Source organism: Polypterus senegalus, chromosome 2, assembly GCF_016835505.1.
Source record: "Polypterus senegalus isolate Bchr_013 chromosome 2, ASM1683550v1, whole genome shotgun sequence".
In the NCBI taxonomy this organism is placed as follows: Eukaryota; Metazoa; Chordata; class Cladistia; order Polypteriformes; family Polypteridae; genus Polypterus; species Polypterus senegalus.
The window spans coordinates 134,571,122-134,589,913 of record NC_053155.1 but is presented as its reverse complement, the minus strand read 5'-3'; the positions used below and the strand labels follow the sequence as shown (position 1 = coordinate 134,589,913).

At 37.5% G+C, this 18,792-nt stretch overlaps 1 protein-coding gene across 2 annotated transcripts in view; it reads left to right on the top strand.

Annotated features, from left to right (window-relative positions):
- pros1 (protein S) overlaps positions 1-18,792 on the top strand; it is a 116,110-nt gene that overhangs the window by 49,516 nt on the left and 47,802 nt on the right. For both annotated transcript variants that reach the window (XM_039744669.1, XM_039744668.1), the window contains exons 7-9: positions 3,850-3,975; positions 8,065-8,186; positions 8,486-8,604. In XM_039744669.1, the coding sequence (XP_039600603.1) occupies positions 3,850-3,975; positions 8,065-8,186; positions 8,486-8,604 (367 nt within the window). The remainder of the gene's footprint in view (positions 1-3,849; positions 3,976-8,064; positions 8,187-8,485; positions 8,605-18,792) is intronic.

The following is an 18,792-nucleotide window of genomic DNA, read 5'->3' as shown; positions in this document are numbered from 1 at the left end:
GCTTCTCAGTCCTTCTCATAAAAGCAGTATTTTCAAGTATTAGACCTCTCATTGTGTATCCTCTTTAATAAAACCCTGTGTGCATTCAAGTATCCGTGTGTGTGTGTCTTCTGTTGAAGTGCGCATGCGCGGGGCTTCACGTGTTCAGTCTCTCCCTATGCATTCCCTGTGCAGAGAGAGAAAGAGACACACAAACACACATATGAGAGAGAGACACACACACAGGCGCGCACGTGCGTGCATTGTTGCAATGTTACTTTTCTTGGTTGTTTATTAAATGACAGATTTTTCAAATGTTAATTTTTTTCCCTATGCTTAAAACTAATTTTAAGTGTTTTTAGCGAGCGGTTTGTAGCGCTATAGCGCGAACTCTTGCAGTGTTAGTTTTCTCTGTTGTTCAAGGTTTTCTCAGTGTTGTTCAATGTTTTTACATTTAGTTTACTATTATGCTGTGCATTCTATGGTATAATTAACTATATTTGTGCTTAAAAACTTAAAAAAAATATATATTTACATACAATTTGTATGGTCTGGAATGGATTAATTGTATTTAAATACAATCCTATGGGGGAAATTACACATACAAGGTCCCTTGCAATTTAATATAGACTGTTCCTACTAATGTTTATGCACTACTGTTCTAGCGCCCGTTATTGTAATGAGCTTAATGTCTACTTTTGATATAACATTTTTACATCCAAGATGTAATACCGTACATATATCTACATTAAACTTTGTGCCACAAATCCTCCCAACCATTTATGCTATCCAAGTTCCTCTGTAATGACTCAATGGATTCTAGATTATCTGCCAATCCATCTACCTTGGTGTTATCTTCTAACTTCACCAGCTTGTTGTTTATAGCCCTATCAAGATCAATTTTATTTATTTATTTATTTTGAATTTTTAACCCATCTACATAATTCACCATGAACTCCGACACCCTTCACTTTGAAGCCCACACTCTGATTTGGAACCTTATCAGATGTTTCCTGAAAATTTACATAAATTATTTCATATGCACCATTCTAATCATATTTTGTTGCTTCATCAAAGAAATTAGATTCCAGCATGTTAGTAAAATGCAACCTCCCCCATCTGAACTCTGACTTGCCTAAAACTCCTGTTCTTGCCATATACTGCTCAATATTCTCCTTAATAATTCCTTCCATTAATTTACCTGTTATGCACATTAAGCTTACTGGCCTAGTAAAGTTAATTAAATCTGTCTGAGCATCTTTCTTATATAACATGAAAATATTTGTTGTCAATCCTTAGGAGTTCAACCAGTGCACAGTGACTTCAGAATAATTGAACACTCGAAGATAAATGTTATCTGGCCATGGTGATTTGTTATATTTCAACTTATTTAATTTAAGCAGTACTTCTCCCTCTTCAATTTTCCAAATCAGATATGGAAATAATTTATTAGACCTGATTGTAGGAAAATATTTTACTTCAGATACTTTATGGTCTTTGTTTTGTTCCTTTTCCTTTTGCTGTGTTCACTTAAGGAATTAAATCCTGTTATTTATTTTGTAACTTTAAATTTTTTAAATATACCAATTCATATTGTTGACAGTGAAATAAAACTGCTTTTGAGATCATTGCAATAATGCAGTATGAAGTACTGTTTGATGGAGAAAAGATATTCAAGCTAGTAACCATCCGGGAATACAGGCTACAGTCTGTCTTACTTTTCTGAAATGGCATCAGAGAGGCAGGACTCACTCCCAGCAGAGCTTCTGATAGTTTTTATTTTAATATCACTTTGATCTTTTTTCCCTTTTCAGTTTATGTGAATGACTCTTTCCCTCTTTTTTCCCTTGGCTGATGAATGAGAGAATTGTCTTAAATGAGATCATGTTAATTTTCATATTTCATGATGGGTACTGTTGCCTTACAAATCTAGCCTTCTAGGTTCACTTACCATACCCAGATGTTATTGGTGTGGAGTTTGCATGGTCTCCCCATGTCTGTAAGGGTTTACCTCCCGGCTCAGCAGGGATGTTTTTGTTAGGTCAGTTAGATCACTAAATTAGTGTAAATGTGACTGTAAGAGTGATTGAACCCTAAAATTCATAGGTGTCCTGTTCAGGGATGCTTTCTGCCTTGCATCCTTGTGCCAAGAAGTGTTATAGTCCTTCATGAACCTGAATTGGAGTAATAAGGTTTGAGAATGGATGTTTGGAATTCCAAATAAATGACATTATAATTGAGTTATATTTGTTAATGAACAATTTGTTAATGTATATGAGGATGCTCAGAAATAATAATAAAAAAAAAAGCTTGGAAAGAATGTTCATTTTGACGATATTTTTTCTCCCTGCTAATGTGAGATGGAGGGTAAACCATCTGTCCACAACCTCATTTATTTGAAATTCGAAACATCCATACCTCCAAAGGGTGACTTTACAAAGACCTAAAGTCAGCACTGTATACTAATAATCTAGTTGTCCATCAGTCACTCAGAATATGGAATCATTGCAGGAATCACTTTAAAGCAGAGAAGCTTTTATCTTTATTCCCTACAGATTTTATTTTTTCTCCAGCCGTCTGGAGTTTTTTTGTTTTTTCTGTCCCCCCTGGCCATTGAACCTTACTCTTATTCGATGTTAATTAATGTTGATTTATTTTGTTTTCTTATTGTGTCTTTTATTTTTCTATTCTTTATTATGTAAAGCACTTTGAGCTACTGTTTGTATGAAAATGGGCTATATAAATAAATGTTGTTGTTGTTGTTGTTATCTGTTGCACCTCTACATGATGATCGCCTTTCTGTCCTCTCAAACCTACACAGTATTTAATGATTATAAAACGTCCGGGATTAAAACACTTAGAGAATTGCATATAGATAACTTCTTTGCATCTTATGAACAAATATGCTTTAAATTTAACATCCCATCAACACAATTTTTCCACTACTTTCAAATCAGAAACTTTGATGAATGGAACCTGCCTAATTTTCCTCACCTCCAACCCATTTCTTGGATGTTACTTAGCTTTAATAGTCTTACCTCAGAATAATTTACTTAGAAGGTGTATTCCTTTTCAGTGTTAGTGACATAAATCAATGTAATCTTTTTGTTGCTAACACCAATATTAGAATGAATAACACACTTCTGCTGTTTGAACTTATATGAGTTTGAAACAAAACAAAAAAGAGGCAACTTAAAAGAGGCAATTTCTGGTATTCAGAAAGACAGTTGTTAAATTCTTGAATATAAGCAAATTCAGGACATACTTAAATACAATCACACCAATGCTTATGCTAAGTTCATATTATCCATTTTTTTTGTTTTTGGTTTCACTTTCCACATCAATGGGGCATGGCATTTATGATAAATTGTTATAAGCAGTAATAACTAGTAGAATATAATTTACTTTTGGTGTACTGTTTTGATAATACTTTGCAAAGCTTGTCTAAATAAAAAAACAAAAGATTGTATTTATCAATGGTAAGAAGTTCCTTATATTTCTGCTTAATCAGTAGACTATGGTTCGTAGTAAAGTGATTTGTACTGGTTTAAACCACTGTTTTTAAATAAACAACATTTAAACTAATGTTTAAATAAAGAAATTGGCTGGAACTCTATCATGTCCAAACTCCTCCCAACATTGGTGATGTACCCTTCTATAGACTTCCCCTAAATCATAGTACTGTAGATTTGCTGTTTATTGTAAATGTCTTTAATATAACTCCTCTGAAAGAGTCTGCTATGTTTAAACAAACAACACTGTTTTGTTTTTGGTTCGCTTATTAAGTGTTTTAATGTGCATTGACAATTGCCTGTTTACATTGACTACAAGAAATTCAAACCCTTAAAGCTTTCCTTTTGTTTTTCATAGATTTAAATGAATGTGGAATGTATCCCACCATTTGTGGGCAGGCTGTGTGTGTCAACACAGCTGGAGGGTATGACTGCACTTGTCTTCACGGCTTTAAATATAACTTAACATTGAAAACTTGTGATGGTAAGTGACTGTTTTAAGATATCTTTGTGGTAGATGGACTTACTTATTTTCTCTTTGAAGATAGAATATTTTTGAATAGTTAATGTAAGAGCCATCTTAAAAGAATGTTTGTGATAACCAAAACTGTAATCAAATTGATCTTGGATCTATTTAGTAAATTGGTAGCATAAATTAGTAAATTGAAGCATAAATTAACATGAGATGGAGATTTTCTGTCATTGACACATAGGCATAAAATCCTCAAAATCATAGAAATTTTACTTCTTTGTTAAATACTCTTTTACCCAGTTTTAACTACTATTATGTTTCCAATGTTGGCAATTGAAAGCAATATAGAATCAGACTGTTTTGAATTTTTTTAAAGAAAAACAATAATCCATCTTTACTATATATTTGTGATGACTGATTTTGGCAATAACATGATTGAAATGCAGAAAATAAAAGCTAATAATGGTTATTTTGATCAACTAATGTATAGTGTTCCTAAAATGTGAAAAGTTTGTCTTTTACCTCCAGAAAGTAATCTGTTTCCTAAAAATTAACAAAAAGCAAGCAGAACGGCAACTTATTGACATACTGTATATTTTGCAATTTGTTATATCAATATACTTTTATTTCATATATGGTCATATGAGTTTTAGGTCAAATTTAGTCTGTCAAATCCTTTTAACTAGGAGTGATTATGTATACATTATGTGGGCTTTTGTTTGTTGCTCAGCTTAAAAGTTTGTTGCATTGCATAAAAGATTATTTACAATATTTGTATTGTTTGTTTAATGAATTGAATTACTGACATTTAAACTAGTATTATTTTATTTAACATGATAATATATTTATATTGCTGAGAATTTTAACAAGTCTATGCGTCAGCCCATAACCTGTCCAACGTGGTCAGTCACTGACATACATCTATTTCTGGATTATTTTGAATCAGCAATTAATGTAACATGAATGTCTCTGAGATACAGAAGTTTACTGGAATAGGCAGAGAAAAATATATGTAGCTACTTGGAGAATATGCATAGCATCCTAGTGACAGTGACTGGACCCAATATTGTAAAGCTCTCTCTATGAAATCTGTGCAAGGAGTGAGCTCAATAAATTAATAAGTTGACTTGTTTTTGTTTTTTAATTTAAGTAGATTTTGTGACACTAATTTAATTAAGACCATGCCATGTGTGATATACTATGTCATTGGGGGACACTGGACATAAACATTCTATGGATATAATTGGACCATTTTAACACTAGAAGCATCATGGCTAATGCAAATATGTGTTGTGTTTATAAAGTTTGAATTATTTCTTTTTTTATCTATTGAATTTATTAAAAACAAATAACATTCTATACAAACCAGTCAAACTTGGAAAAAAACTAAATTCAGTTCAGCCCCCACCCATGAGAAAGAGAAGAAGGCCAACATCCAGAGTAGAAAAGAGAGAGAATCCTTTCCCCCAATATAAATACTTATTCTAAAACATTATTAATTAGATCCTGCTGGGTTTTAAAAATGTTTTGAACAGATCCTCTAAGTGCGAATTTGATTTTTTCAATTCCAAATAGTATGTAACGTCAGTTACACACTGACTTAAAAGAGGTGGGATAGGATTCTTCCAGTTGAGCAAGATAAGTCCTTGTGCTAATAGTGAAGTAAAGACAATTACAGTTTGTTTGTCCTTCTCCACTGTAAGCCCATCTGGGAGTGCCCCAAACACAGCTGTTAATGGATTAGGAGTGATTATAACACCAATACTGTCTGAAAGGCATTTAAAAATTTTGGTCTAGAACAATGTTAATTTGGTGCATGCCCAAAACATGTAACACAATGAGGCTGGAGCTCAATTGCGACATTTGCAATCTTGCCCTGGAAGCATTTTGGACAATTTTAACACTAGAATTACCAAAGTCTACGAGAAAACTTGTTAACCTTGCCCACCTTAAATCCCTTCGCACTTCTCCATCAGAGTCTTTTGTCTTATAAATGTGCCGATCAAGACAAGCAGCAAGCAGCCTACCATTCCATCCCCCCACCGCTGCAGAATGGGCAGAAAGTTCTCCCAGTTCAAGCCTTGGACTGGACAGGAGTCAGGTACCTAGAGTTGTATAGAGAAATAATAATAAAATGCATTTCATGTGTGTTCCATTTCTACAACAATCTATGTAAACGCATCGTTAAAACAAATGTTTTTTATATTTTAGTAATATATGACAAAATGTAGACATAAACTGTATAATGTATGAAGCCTGAAGTCCAAAGATTAAATAAACACTTTCACAAAAGGTACAAGTATAATACAACAGCTTCTGTGGCGCAGTAGTAAGAACTCCTGACTTGTAATCAAGAGTTCCACGGTTTGATCCTGACTGACTCTCAAATTTACCGTTTTGAGTATTGAGCTGTTCTTATTGTTAATATTATACAATAAAAACATACATTTGATTTGCGTCTGTAACAGCCGGTGTAAATTTATAGTACTTGTAAAAGTCTTTTTTTTTCACTTTTATCCTCTCAGTCACGATCACAACACAAACCCGAACCCAGATTTGACGCTGTTAGTTTTTATTTGAAACTACAAGCAGCAGCACTACTTTTGGCTTGTGTCACAGCTTCTCTTTAGGTATCTTTAATTCCCTAAAGAATGGCATAGTTGCAGGTGGGAAGATGTAGATGCAGTAAAACAAAATAAGACTATACAAAGTGCTACTATTTTGTATGTGGGAGCTACCAAAGAAAGATCTGGCGAGAATTTGTTCGGACTGCAATAAAATGAAATATCACTGCTGTTATACAAATATTTATATATTTATATTGTATATTCACAGTAATATGTTAGTATCGTTGTAAAATTTGTAAAGTAGTTTCACAAAAAATTGTTTGTGCTTCATTTGTTATTTTATGTGCCCAGCTGAATAAAGTGTTGTTTTACTTTTCATAAATGCTAAAGAAGCTTTTTGCAGAGATATTTTAAGTGAAAATATATGTAAACAAGACCCTGTATGCCAAGAAATTATTTATTTTTACATTTACTCAAGCTGTTTTAGGTTAAGGCAGTAGGGATGGACTATCAGCATGCTAATCTCATGGGCCATTAGTGAGAGCATAAGGATTCAGCCTCCAGTTTGCATAACCATGGCTGCTATAGTAAACTTTCTGTATGACTTCAACAACATATTGGTCTACCGTTTCAATTTTACCTTGACAGCGGGTACACTAGCTTGCATATTTTCTTGTTTTTCACCTTCAACAGCCACTACTAACAGCAAACAGATCCTCAGTACTAGGAGTGTGTGATATATATCATCTATGATAGTATCTTAATTGTTGTTTTAACAATGTACAATCTGAAATTATTGAGTATGTCACTCACTTTGCAAATAACAATCATAAACACACCTTGAGAGTCCATGCATTCAGTCTCTCATGTAACCTAACAGGACAAACTACTATTCGTGCGTGCGTAAAGCAAGCGCCTAGATGTACACGGTCAGCACACCACAAGTTAAGCTAGAGTAACTGTCTAAAAATGAGTGAGCAAACAATGCCAGGGGATTAAACAGCCTTGCAGTCTTCATCATTAAGTTAATTACAAAACGTGGATCATCCTCATTAGTGCTGATGTGATTTGGCTTTGAAAAGACTGATGTTACTCAAAAGTCAGCAATCCGTTCTAACAAATTCCATTGGGGAAAATTATATAATTCTTTCAAACAGATTATTTTTATTTCTGTAAGAAACATATGCCCCATCGACACATGTCAAATTTAAGGACTGAAGTTGCCAAAATCTTGCCACTGCTCAATCGCTGGAGCTATCACCTTAAGTGAATCACAGTATTTGACTAATTGAAAGATTGTTTTTATATTGCGTATTGATCCATGTGAGTAACAAAAAGTTAGGCTCATATTGGCAGCCGGTTGACATAAGGAATGCTGGAATAAGAACAGGAGCTCCACTTGAAAGTAAACAAAAAACAACATTACAAGTTCATTGCAAAGTAGTATTTCAGTCAGATTGTCAGTGGTAATCTAGATGCATCAGTTTTTCCATTATAACATGATGTGTTAATTTAATCATATGCTTCTGTCCAGATATTGATGAATGTGCCGAGAATGTCTGTGAGGGAACCTGTGTCAACACTCCTGGAAGTTATTCATGCTACTGTAATGGGAGCAAAGGCCTAAGGCTTGCAAATGACTTAAAATCATGTGAGGTATGATATACTCTTAATGATAAATGACAAATTGATATTTATTTGCCAAACATGTCTTGTCATAAAGAATTATAGTTAAGTATTTTAAAGTTTACTCTCATCAAAAAATATTGAAATCCACAAAACTTTAAATTGCATCTTTAGAACCTTATTTTTTGTCTATCCATTACACTTCCCCTTTGATTTCATTGTATGTTACATTTTTATGTATTAAGGTTATTATTTAAGGAGAATGACAGATATCCATTAACACACATTGTTCCTTCATTAGAATATTTTTGTTTATTTTCCTCTGCTAGGCTATTCCTATTTGTGTCCCTCTAAAAAGCATGAAAAGTTATGAGATGCTATATCTGGGAGAGCAATTTGTGGGTTTGCCAGTGGTTTATCTACGGTTTAGGTTACCTGAAACAAGCAAGTGAGTGCTTTTTATTTTTATGGTAAACAAAATGTGTTTTGAGCATTGTGTGCAGCTTTCCTAATAAAAAACAAATTAACAGGTTGAGAGGACATTTGTGAAGAAACTTTCTAATGTTAAGCGATTTCTTGTTCTTGTTTAAAAACTTTTAGTATTTGCATTTTAATGTTTGCATTTTAACCCTGTAATTTCAAGTTTACATTCTGAAATGTTTTGATGTTTCTTTTTTTTCATTACAATCAAAGTTTAACAGCAACAAATCATTACATACAGAAAACCAATAGTTTGATTGAGGAGTATTATATTGTAATTATGAAATTAATATTTACTGAAGCCAATCACTGCAAATAGAACATATATAAATTTCACATTTGTCAGTCATATTTTAACACAGATATTTTGCCAATCAAGCACAAGGCAGTGACCAGTACTGGGTGTCTGGCTCTTTTTTGTCATTTTATTAATATTACTGCACTTGATTGTGGAAGGGCAAGATCTGTGATTAGATTATAAACCAGTAGGTGTTTAAAATAGTTCCTGTGTAGTACTTGAGAATTATATAAGCTTTAAAAGGCACTGTATCTTTGTTGTGACATGTGTTAGTTCTTTACTGGTGGTGTTAGCTCCATTTTGCTTTTGACATTCAAGTTTGGCTTTTTTTTGGCTATTGAACTTTTATCATTATTATTACAGTTTTGAATATTTCACTTTGATTTCTGGGCTTTTTAATTTTGTTTTGTGGAGTTCTTTAGTTCTTTTTCTTTTTTTTATACTTTGGAATTTTTGAATGTTGAATTTTTTTTTGTTTTGAATTATGTACTTTTTGAATTATTAATTAAATTAAATAAGGGTTTCACTAGTATGGCATTATGATGATTACCTCTGCTTTTTGTTTAGGCTATTAATACAACAAGAAAAAAGCTAAGGGATTTAGTAAATGACAAGAACTTGTTTAACTAACAAAACTTTCACATGCCATTGTGCTGCCAATTTATGTACCCTCCTCAGCAGACGCAGCAGTCACAACAGACACAGTATATTCTGTAATAAGCAAACTGACTACTGACCATCCTAGTGCTTTCACCACAATTTCAGGAGACTTTAACAATGTTTCACTTTACTTACCCCTCACAAATTTTAATTAGTTCATGGCTATACAACAAAGGAAAACACGACCGTGAACTTCTTATATGCTTATGTTAAAAAGGCATGCAACTCTGTTGCTCTGTCACCTTTAAGCAGTCAAGTCAAGTTGGGGAGCATGCATTGGTACAGTGCGTTGCCGCACCCACTACACGACAAAACAATTTGGGATCTCGGTTTGAATCCTCCCCCAGGAAGATGCACAGTCCAGTCCCACCCTCCAGAAATTACCCGCTTACCTGCCGCAGCCAGGTGTTATGTGAGTGACCACTTGGCCTGGTCCAGCCACTCTGGTCCCCAACAATGAGGATCTTACGAGCCGGATCAACCTCGGGAGAACGCACCACATGGCCGTAGTACTGACGCTCCCTCACAATACAGGTAATGTGCCTCATTTGGGACTACATGAGCAACTGTTCATTCAACACAAAGTCAAACCAACGGTACCCAAGGATTTTCCGGAGAGACACGGTACCAAAGGAGTCCAGTCTTCATCTCAGGTCACTGGATAGTGTCCATGTTTCGCAACCATATATCAAGATAGGAAACACCAGGACTCTAAAGACTTGGGCCTTCGTCCTTTTGCATAGATATCGGGAGCGCCACACACCCTTTTCCAGCGACCTCATGACCCCCACCATGCTCTCCCAATCCGTCTACTGACTTCATAGGAAGAGTCACCAAAGACATGAATGTCACTGCCAACCTCTCAACAAGGTCGACACTCTCTCCGCAAACAGACACGCTGCTGATGGCTGTGCCCAAGAGGTCATTAAAGGCCTGGATCTTGGTTTTTATCCAGGACACTCGCAAGCCCAGACACTCAGACTCCTCACTCAGTCTCTTGAGCGCTACAATCAGAACCTCCATTGACTCCGCAAAGATCACAGCATCGTCAGCAAAGTCAAGATCTGTGAATCTTTCTTCACCAACAGATGTCCCACAGCCGCTGGACCCCACGACCTTGCCCAACACCCAGTCCATACAAGCATTAAACAGAGTAGGAGCAAGAACACACCCCTGATGAACCCCAGAATCAACTGGGAAAAATGCAGAGGTCCTGCCCCCACTCTGCACAGCACTCACAGTACCAGTGTACAGGCTGGCCATGATATCCAGCAACCTTGAGGGGATCCCGCGAACCCTCAGGATGTCCCACAGGTCAGCTCGATCAACTGAGTCGAACGCTTTGCGAAAATCGACAAAGGCTGCAAAGAAACTCTGCTGATATTCGTGTTTGCTCTCCATGAGAACCCTCAGTGCCAGGATGCGGTCGATGGTAGACTTCTTAGGTGTAAAACCAGACTGTTCCGGTCGCTGGTAGGTGAGCAAGTGATCAAGGATCCTATTGAGGACGATCCTAGCAAGGACCTTACCCGGCACAGAGAGCAGTGTTATCCCCCTGTAGTTGCTGCAATCCAGGCGATCACCCTTACCTTTCCAGATACGGACGATAAGTCCCGTTTTTCAGTAAGTTGGGATGATGCCAGTCTCCCAAATGGAAGCAAAGATTGCTTGCAATGCCAGGAGGACAACCTTACCACCATCCTGGAGAAGTTCACCCCGGATGCCACAGATCCCTTTAGCCTTTCCCCACCTCAGCTGGTTCACCACCTGTGCAGTCTCAGTGAGATTGGGTGGTTCACAGCTAATCGGAGAATCAGCCTCAAGAACCATCGACCCAGAGATATCCAACGTCCTACCTGGAGGATCAGCTTTGAATAACTGCTCAAGGTAGCCAGTCCAGCGGGTCACAATTGCAGTGTTATCCTTAAGGACCGTCCCATCAGCCACCCTGACTGCAACTCTCCGAGGAACAGATTCAGATGTGCGTAATGCTTCAGTTCCTCTGTAAGCAGGACGTGGGTCGCTAGACCACAGATGGTGTGTCACTTGCTCACAGATTCCTCTAACAAACGCCTCTTTATCTGCCCTCAGAGCCCTCACAGCCATCCTTCTCAGTTCCCTGTACAGACCAGAGTTGCCATTGAGCCATGCGCTATGACTCCTCTCGATGATATCCAGGGTGCCCTGCGAGATGAAATACCTTCTTCTGGGAACACCAGTAACACCAGCACAGCCCTCAGCAACCTTCAGGGTCTTGTCACGGAAGGTCTCCCACATCACATTAGGATCAACAGTCGTACCCAAATCTGAAAGTTCCTCACACAAACTGTGTGCAAATTCATTAGAAACAACCTGGTCTTGGAGTCTGGCCAAGTCCAGGCTGATTTTCCTAGTAGGTGGTGACCTACTGGACCTAAGATGGATCCTAAGAGTAGCAACAACAAGTCTGTGATTAGAATTCACAAACTGGGCACTTCTGTAGACCCAGCAGTTTTGCAAGAGCCTCCAGCATCTGCCCACGAGGACGTGATCGATCTCCTTTAATGCACCACCAGTATTGGAGTACCAAGTCCAACGATGCAGTTCAGGGCGCTGGAACCAGGATCCAACAATTCGCAGCCCCTGACCTTTTGTAAAGTCAAGGAACATGGAGCCACTTTCACCACGGTCACCAGACCCATGGGGACCGAGACAATCCTCATAGCCAGCCCTGTCAGTGCCAGTGGTTGCATTGAAGTCACCCATGACCAGAGGAGTGTCACCTTGTGGGCACCCATCAACCACCGAGCGAAGCTGCAAATAAAATGTCTCCCTCACCGAGACATCACTGAGCAAGGTCAGAGCATACACTGAGACAACAGACAAGGCACCCAGAGAGTGCCGTAATCTGAGTCCCATAATACGCTCATTGCAAGGAGTGACATCGGACACCATCGGAAGAAGCCAATCCGCTACAGCAACAGCTACTCCCTGAGTATGACAGCCATCAGACCAACCAGAAAAATAAAGGGTGTATCCACCTACAGAGATCTGGTAAGTCCACGGACTGCGCACCTCTGAGAGCGCCAAATGCATCTCCTTCGACAGCAGAGGAAGATGATCATCTTGCCGGAGAGACAAGACGATTCATGCGCCCACCGGTATGGGCCGCCTCAAATTGGGACCCAAGTACTGCCGTGCAGCGGGGGGATGCCTCAGCACTACACCAGTTCCAATCCCCAACAGACCCGACCCTGTTGGCTCTCCCAACGGTTTCGACTCTTCCAGGGATGGGTCTCAGATCTGACTATAATTTGGTACAGTTCATAACTGCATATGCACCCATTATTAAACTACTACCAGCCATCATCAGGATCATACAGGAATAGGCCATGGAGGCTCTGAAGAACGCATTTGAGAACACTGACTGGATCAAGCTTTGTGAGTCACACAGTGAAAACATTGAGAGTCTTATCCACCATATCACAGATCTTATCAAGTTTTGTGTGGATAACTCGGTTCCCAAAAACACAGTGTTCTATTTTCCCAACAACAAACCATTGATGACACACAAAAAACTGAGCGTCTCTAGGTCTGGAGATAATGATGAAATCAAGGGGGTGGTGCAGTTAAAACTTAGGAAACAGCTCCGTGAGGGGAAAGCTTTCTACAGAGACAAATCAGCACAAATTACAGCAGAACAATGTGAAGGAAGTGTGGAACAAGATGAAGACTATGACTAGCTACAAACAGACTGTAAAACATGTGGAGGATGGGAAAAAGAACAGAGCTAATGGACTGAAACAGCTCAACAGGCTTGATTAGTTATTGTCAGTTCCTACTTCCCCCAGTTCTGCTAACGTCTGTGTGCAGGCTGAGAAGGTTCCGTAATCCCAACTGCTATATGCACCCTGTGTGACTTTCCCCTACAATGACATCACACCTGTGGTCTCCAGTCCCATTCTACTTCTTTGACTATCCATCTCTGCTGATCAAGTGAGGAGAGATCTGCAAGAACGAGACTGCAGGGCAAGATAGATTCCGTCCCAGGGTGCATGTTCCAGCCATCTTTGTGGGGTTCTTCAGTTTGTAGAAGGTTCCCTAGCTGTGGAAAACATGTAGTCTCAGTGACAATTAAATGGCATTTCAATGATCCCACGGACTTTAGACCTATTGCTCTTACTTCATACATCATGAGAGGCTGGTCCTGAAACAGTTCCAATCTTGGTGTCAGAACATCTGGATCCTCTGTAGTTTTTCTGTCAGACACAGAATGATGTAGAGGAAGCTTTGATCTTTATATTCCACAGAGTCTACTCCCACCTGGACAAAGCCGGCACCACAATCAGGATAATGTTCCTTGGTTTTTCAAGTGCCTTTAACACCATTCTGCCTCATCAACTAGGGAAAAAACTCAGTGCTTTGCATCTTGATACCCCTGCAATCTTCTGGATCATGGTTTACCTGACCAACAGACAGCAGTTTGTGAGGCTCAGGGTCTGTGTGTCAGAAATGTTTATGTGTAATACTGGAGTGCCTCAGGGAACTGTCTTGGCTCCCTTCCTGTTTATCCTCTACACAACAGTCTTCCAGCACAATACCAGTACTTGCCATTTATGATAAATCTTCAAATGACTCCTCCATCATAGGCTGCATTAATGGAATGAGTCGAGTACAGGATTGTTATGGAGTACTTTGTCTTATGTTGCAGGGAGAAACACCACAACTCAACATCAGCAAGAACTATTGGTGGACTTACAGTGTGCTTAGGAGCCTCAGAGACCAGTCAACATCCATGGGGAGGACATGGAAGTGGTGCAGAGCTACAAAAACCTGGGGGTTCATATAAACAGCAAACTGGACTTGTCTGACAACACAGCGGTGCTGTACAAGAAGGGTCAGAGCAAATTGTGCTTCATAAGGAGATTCTGTACTTTAGATGTATGCAGCAAGTTACTGGAAATGTTCTATCAGTGAGTAGTAGCCAGTGTACTGTTATATGCTCCGTCTCCTGAGGAAGCAGCATGAGCTCAAAAGATGCAAATGCCTGAACAAAATTTTCAGGAAAGATTGCTCCATCACAGGTCTAACCCTGGACACACTGGAAGCTGTTGTGAAAAAGAGGATGGTTGCAAAGGTGGATGCCATTATGGAAGATCCCCTCCATCCTCTCCAGGAGGAGCAGTCTGTGAGTACTTTTAGTTCATTGATCCAAGCAGTTCAATATTTGTGAAAACAATAAATCTAATGTGTAAAATAGTTAAACATCCTCACTTTTTTAAATCAATGCATTATATATATCATAGAAACAATTGACTACATTTAAGCACAAAATGAAGTGCGTCGATCTATAGACCTTGCCACACACTCCCAAAGCTGCAGCACATCCCTTATGTGTAGTCATGATCAGATGTAGAAGCTTGCAGGTGGCACCAAAATTCATATTGGAGCTTCACCATGCCAGTTTGTTTCGGACAATGCCAGTCCTTCATCAGAACTCTTAAGACACTTCAGAATCCTGTTTTGCATAGCTACATATAATCAACATCAGTGCAGTACTAATATGTTACAATATGTAATTTCATACTGTGTATTGGTGCAATAAAAGTAATACAAAATGACAACGTAAAACTGTTTTATACTTAGCAGCTCAACTGAATCTTAATTGATGGTAGTATACTATTAGAGCACTTGTAGCCACTGGCTCATTACACAACAGTGTGCTAAGAAGGGTCTCTTAGGACCTTTTTAATTTCAAAGAGCTACATGAATATGATGTTGCTGCAATAATGGCAGTGAGCAATAGGAAACATGGTTTAGGTACAGTCCAGGGGAAGTACATTTTGTAAGGGCGCAAGACATTTCCATAAAAAGATTTGAGTGACAAGGGTGAGGGATAGTGGTTTCATGCCAGAGACAGAGATGTGAAAATAGTGAGCAAAGTAAAAGAGCAGGCAAGACGCAAACAGATTTGTTTTATTTTGGAGATATTCAGTGGGCAGTGGCAGCACACCATTTATATCATACCATTCAGAAAGAAAATAAAACCATTAGGCACGTGTGGACTTAGCCAGAGAAACTCGATTGTTACAGTATCAAGTCAGTCCACGCAATCTGTTAACTTTTTTTCTCTTTTACAGGTAAAATATTTTAATCAAAGTGGCCCAAATTTTTTTAATTACACCTCATTGTTTTTGAGTTACTGTATGTGTCCAACAGGCAGCCACGTAAGAGAGAGATTAACTGTGGGACACTCTGTGTTGGATGACAAAGCTGTTTAAAAAGGAAAATCAGAATTATGACAGTTTTTTCAGTTTTGCTTTAATTAGAAAGTTTTGGCATTGAACAACATTCAGGGACCTTAGATTTAAGAGTGAAAATGAAAGAATCAGATGTAAACAATACTTTATGGGCACAGGAGAAGAGTCTGTAAATTCTGCGTTTTGTACATTTGTAGATCAAAGTGCAGAATAATGGAATTTAAAAATAAACACTACTTTGTGAAGGGGTCTGTAACTTTTACAAATGAAGGTAACAAGCTAACCATTCAAAATTATGAAACAGCTAATTGTGGAAGTGCAGTGCAAAAACAAAAAAGCAAAGCATGTACCACGATGGTAAGGATCTACGCTGATATCCCGAAGGTTGCCGGTTCGAATCCCTATCACTGCCAAAAGAGATCCTACTCTGTTGGGCCCTTGAGCAAGACCCTTAACCTTCAATTGCTCCAGGGGCGCTGTACAATGGCTGACTCTGCACTCTGACCCCAAGTGGTATGTGAAAAACCAAGTAATTTCCTTCGGGATTAATAAAGTATAATCAAATAAAAAAAATAACAGTTAAGCTTAAGCCTGGCATTCTTATGTTAGAATTATATTATATTAAGTGAACTCTTTACTACATTATGAAAAAGTTTTGAGAAGATCCTCTTGGTGGAAAAAAAATATATTTTTTTTCAGTTTTAGATAATATAGTAAATCACTTTAACACTTATTTCTAGGTGGTAAATTGAGATTCTTACAGTTGAACAAAATCATTTTATGTGCTAGTAGTGTGATAGTAGAATATTAAAACCTGTTTGTCATAGAGCACTTTTAATTCCATCTGGTAGTACTTCACATACTTAATACATTAAGTGTGATCTTAAATCAAAGGCAATCCAAGGGATATGGAATTTATTTTGCCTAATACGATTAATGTGTAGGGCATGCCCTAGCATTGCAGGCATTTAATGACAACTGTCACAAACTAGACCTTGCCCTGAGTACATTTTAGAGAATTTTATATGTTGGACGGATAACACATGCATTTATACCATCAAGATATAACAGGAGAGCTGCAAACTATGATTTTTAAAAACTTTTGGTGTGTAAAATGTATACTATAAAATAGATTTTTACTCTTTGAAAAAACAATAATTGATGTCTTATAACCTATGTAGCATTAGTAAATGTAAATTAGACGATAGCTTTTTATGAAATTCCCCTGGATAGCCATCTGGACCTGTGGTTTTCCTACTTTGTAAGAAATGTATGGCATCTTAAATCTCAAAAACCCTCAATGGTTTATCCATCTCCTCAGTGCATTGTACATCAAACTCTGGCAGTTTTGCTTTATTTAAAAAGTCTTTGGCATGAGCCTCAATTTTATTACACTCAAGTGTGTAGAAAGTCTTAAAGTATACTGTATTTTAAATTTATTTTTTAATTCTTTATGCTTGTTAACTTTAGTTCAAACCAACTTTCCCTCCTAGGTGTGTACATGCATGCCCAGCCTTTTAAGTTTCAGTGCACAGTGAAACAAGTTAATAATTCAAATGATTACTGAAAGTTTACCAAGGTGGGATGGCACAATGTACCTTCTTGCAAAAATCAATTATTAAAACTTGGGACATCTGGAAAGCCTGTTTGCTGATCCTATAAAATTGGCATTAAAGTAACTCCATTAGTTTGTCATGTACATATACATACTACTCAAAAAATGTATTCTTGTACAGTTTGGTAAATTTTTTGCTTAGAAATACGTCTATTAAAATTCAGATACTCATTGAACTTAAGTATATATTAGAATATATCTGAACATGGGTTGAATGTTCTGGGAGTTGTATATATATGTGTGTGTGTGTGTGTATATATACAGTAATCCCTCCTCGATCGCGAGGGTTGCATTCCAGAACCCTCTGCGATAGGAGAAAATCCGCGAAGTAGAAACCATATCTTTGTATGGTTATTTTCATATATTTTAAGCCCTTAGAAACTCTCCCACACTGTTTATAAATATTCTCCTAACAGTTATACAGTAAACCCTCGTTTATCGCGGTTAATCCACTCCAGACAGATAAATGAATTTCCACGAAGTAGGATTCTTTATTTATAAATCTAATATTTTCACAGTTAGAGCCTAGAAAACCTGTTTACGACCTTCTAAATAAGTTTTTTAACATTATTAGAGCCCTCTAGACATGGAATAACACCCTTTAGTCAAAGGTTTAAACTGTGTGTGATGAACACATCAAGGGCAGTCATTAATCATCATTCTTTTTTATAGCAATTCTAAAAAAATAAAATGTAGCCAATGAACCATTGATTAGGTGTGCAGGGTGAGACTGACTTGATACTTTGAAGCAGGAGGCACCAGTGGAGCATTACAAGCTGGAGCAGGTGCTCAACAAATAACATACATGATTAGATTAAACCCAGTTTCTTTTTTTCCCACTTTATATTTACATCAAATATATAACAGAGTGACCATAATATTTATTTTTCAATTTGTGATATTAATCGAACTTTGCCTTATTTTTTTAGGCATTGTGTATCAAGTCAGCAGCCACCCAAGATGCAAAAATGTTTGTAAAAGAATGTGTTGGCTGAGATAACTAAACCACACATTGTAAAAATTGAAAATGATCTGTAAAATTGTGATTTTAAAATCATTGCAATAACAAAAGGAAAGCAAGAAGTATGGAAGTTATTTTCCATTGTCTTTAATGACAAAGGAAATCAGGTTTTACTTGCTGCAGTGGATTTTTTAAAGTTCATACATAAAGCAACAGTAAATCAGGGATCTGAGATTTAAGAATGAACTGGGATGGAATCAGAACATGAACCTTAGGTCCTTGAACAGAGAGAGTGGCAGAATCCACTATAAAGAGATGTATTTGATAATTAGAAGCCTGTCTGCTTTATTAAGGGTAATATTATCTAACTATTCCAAAATATG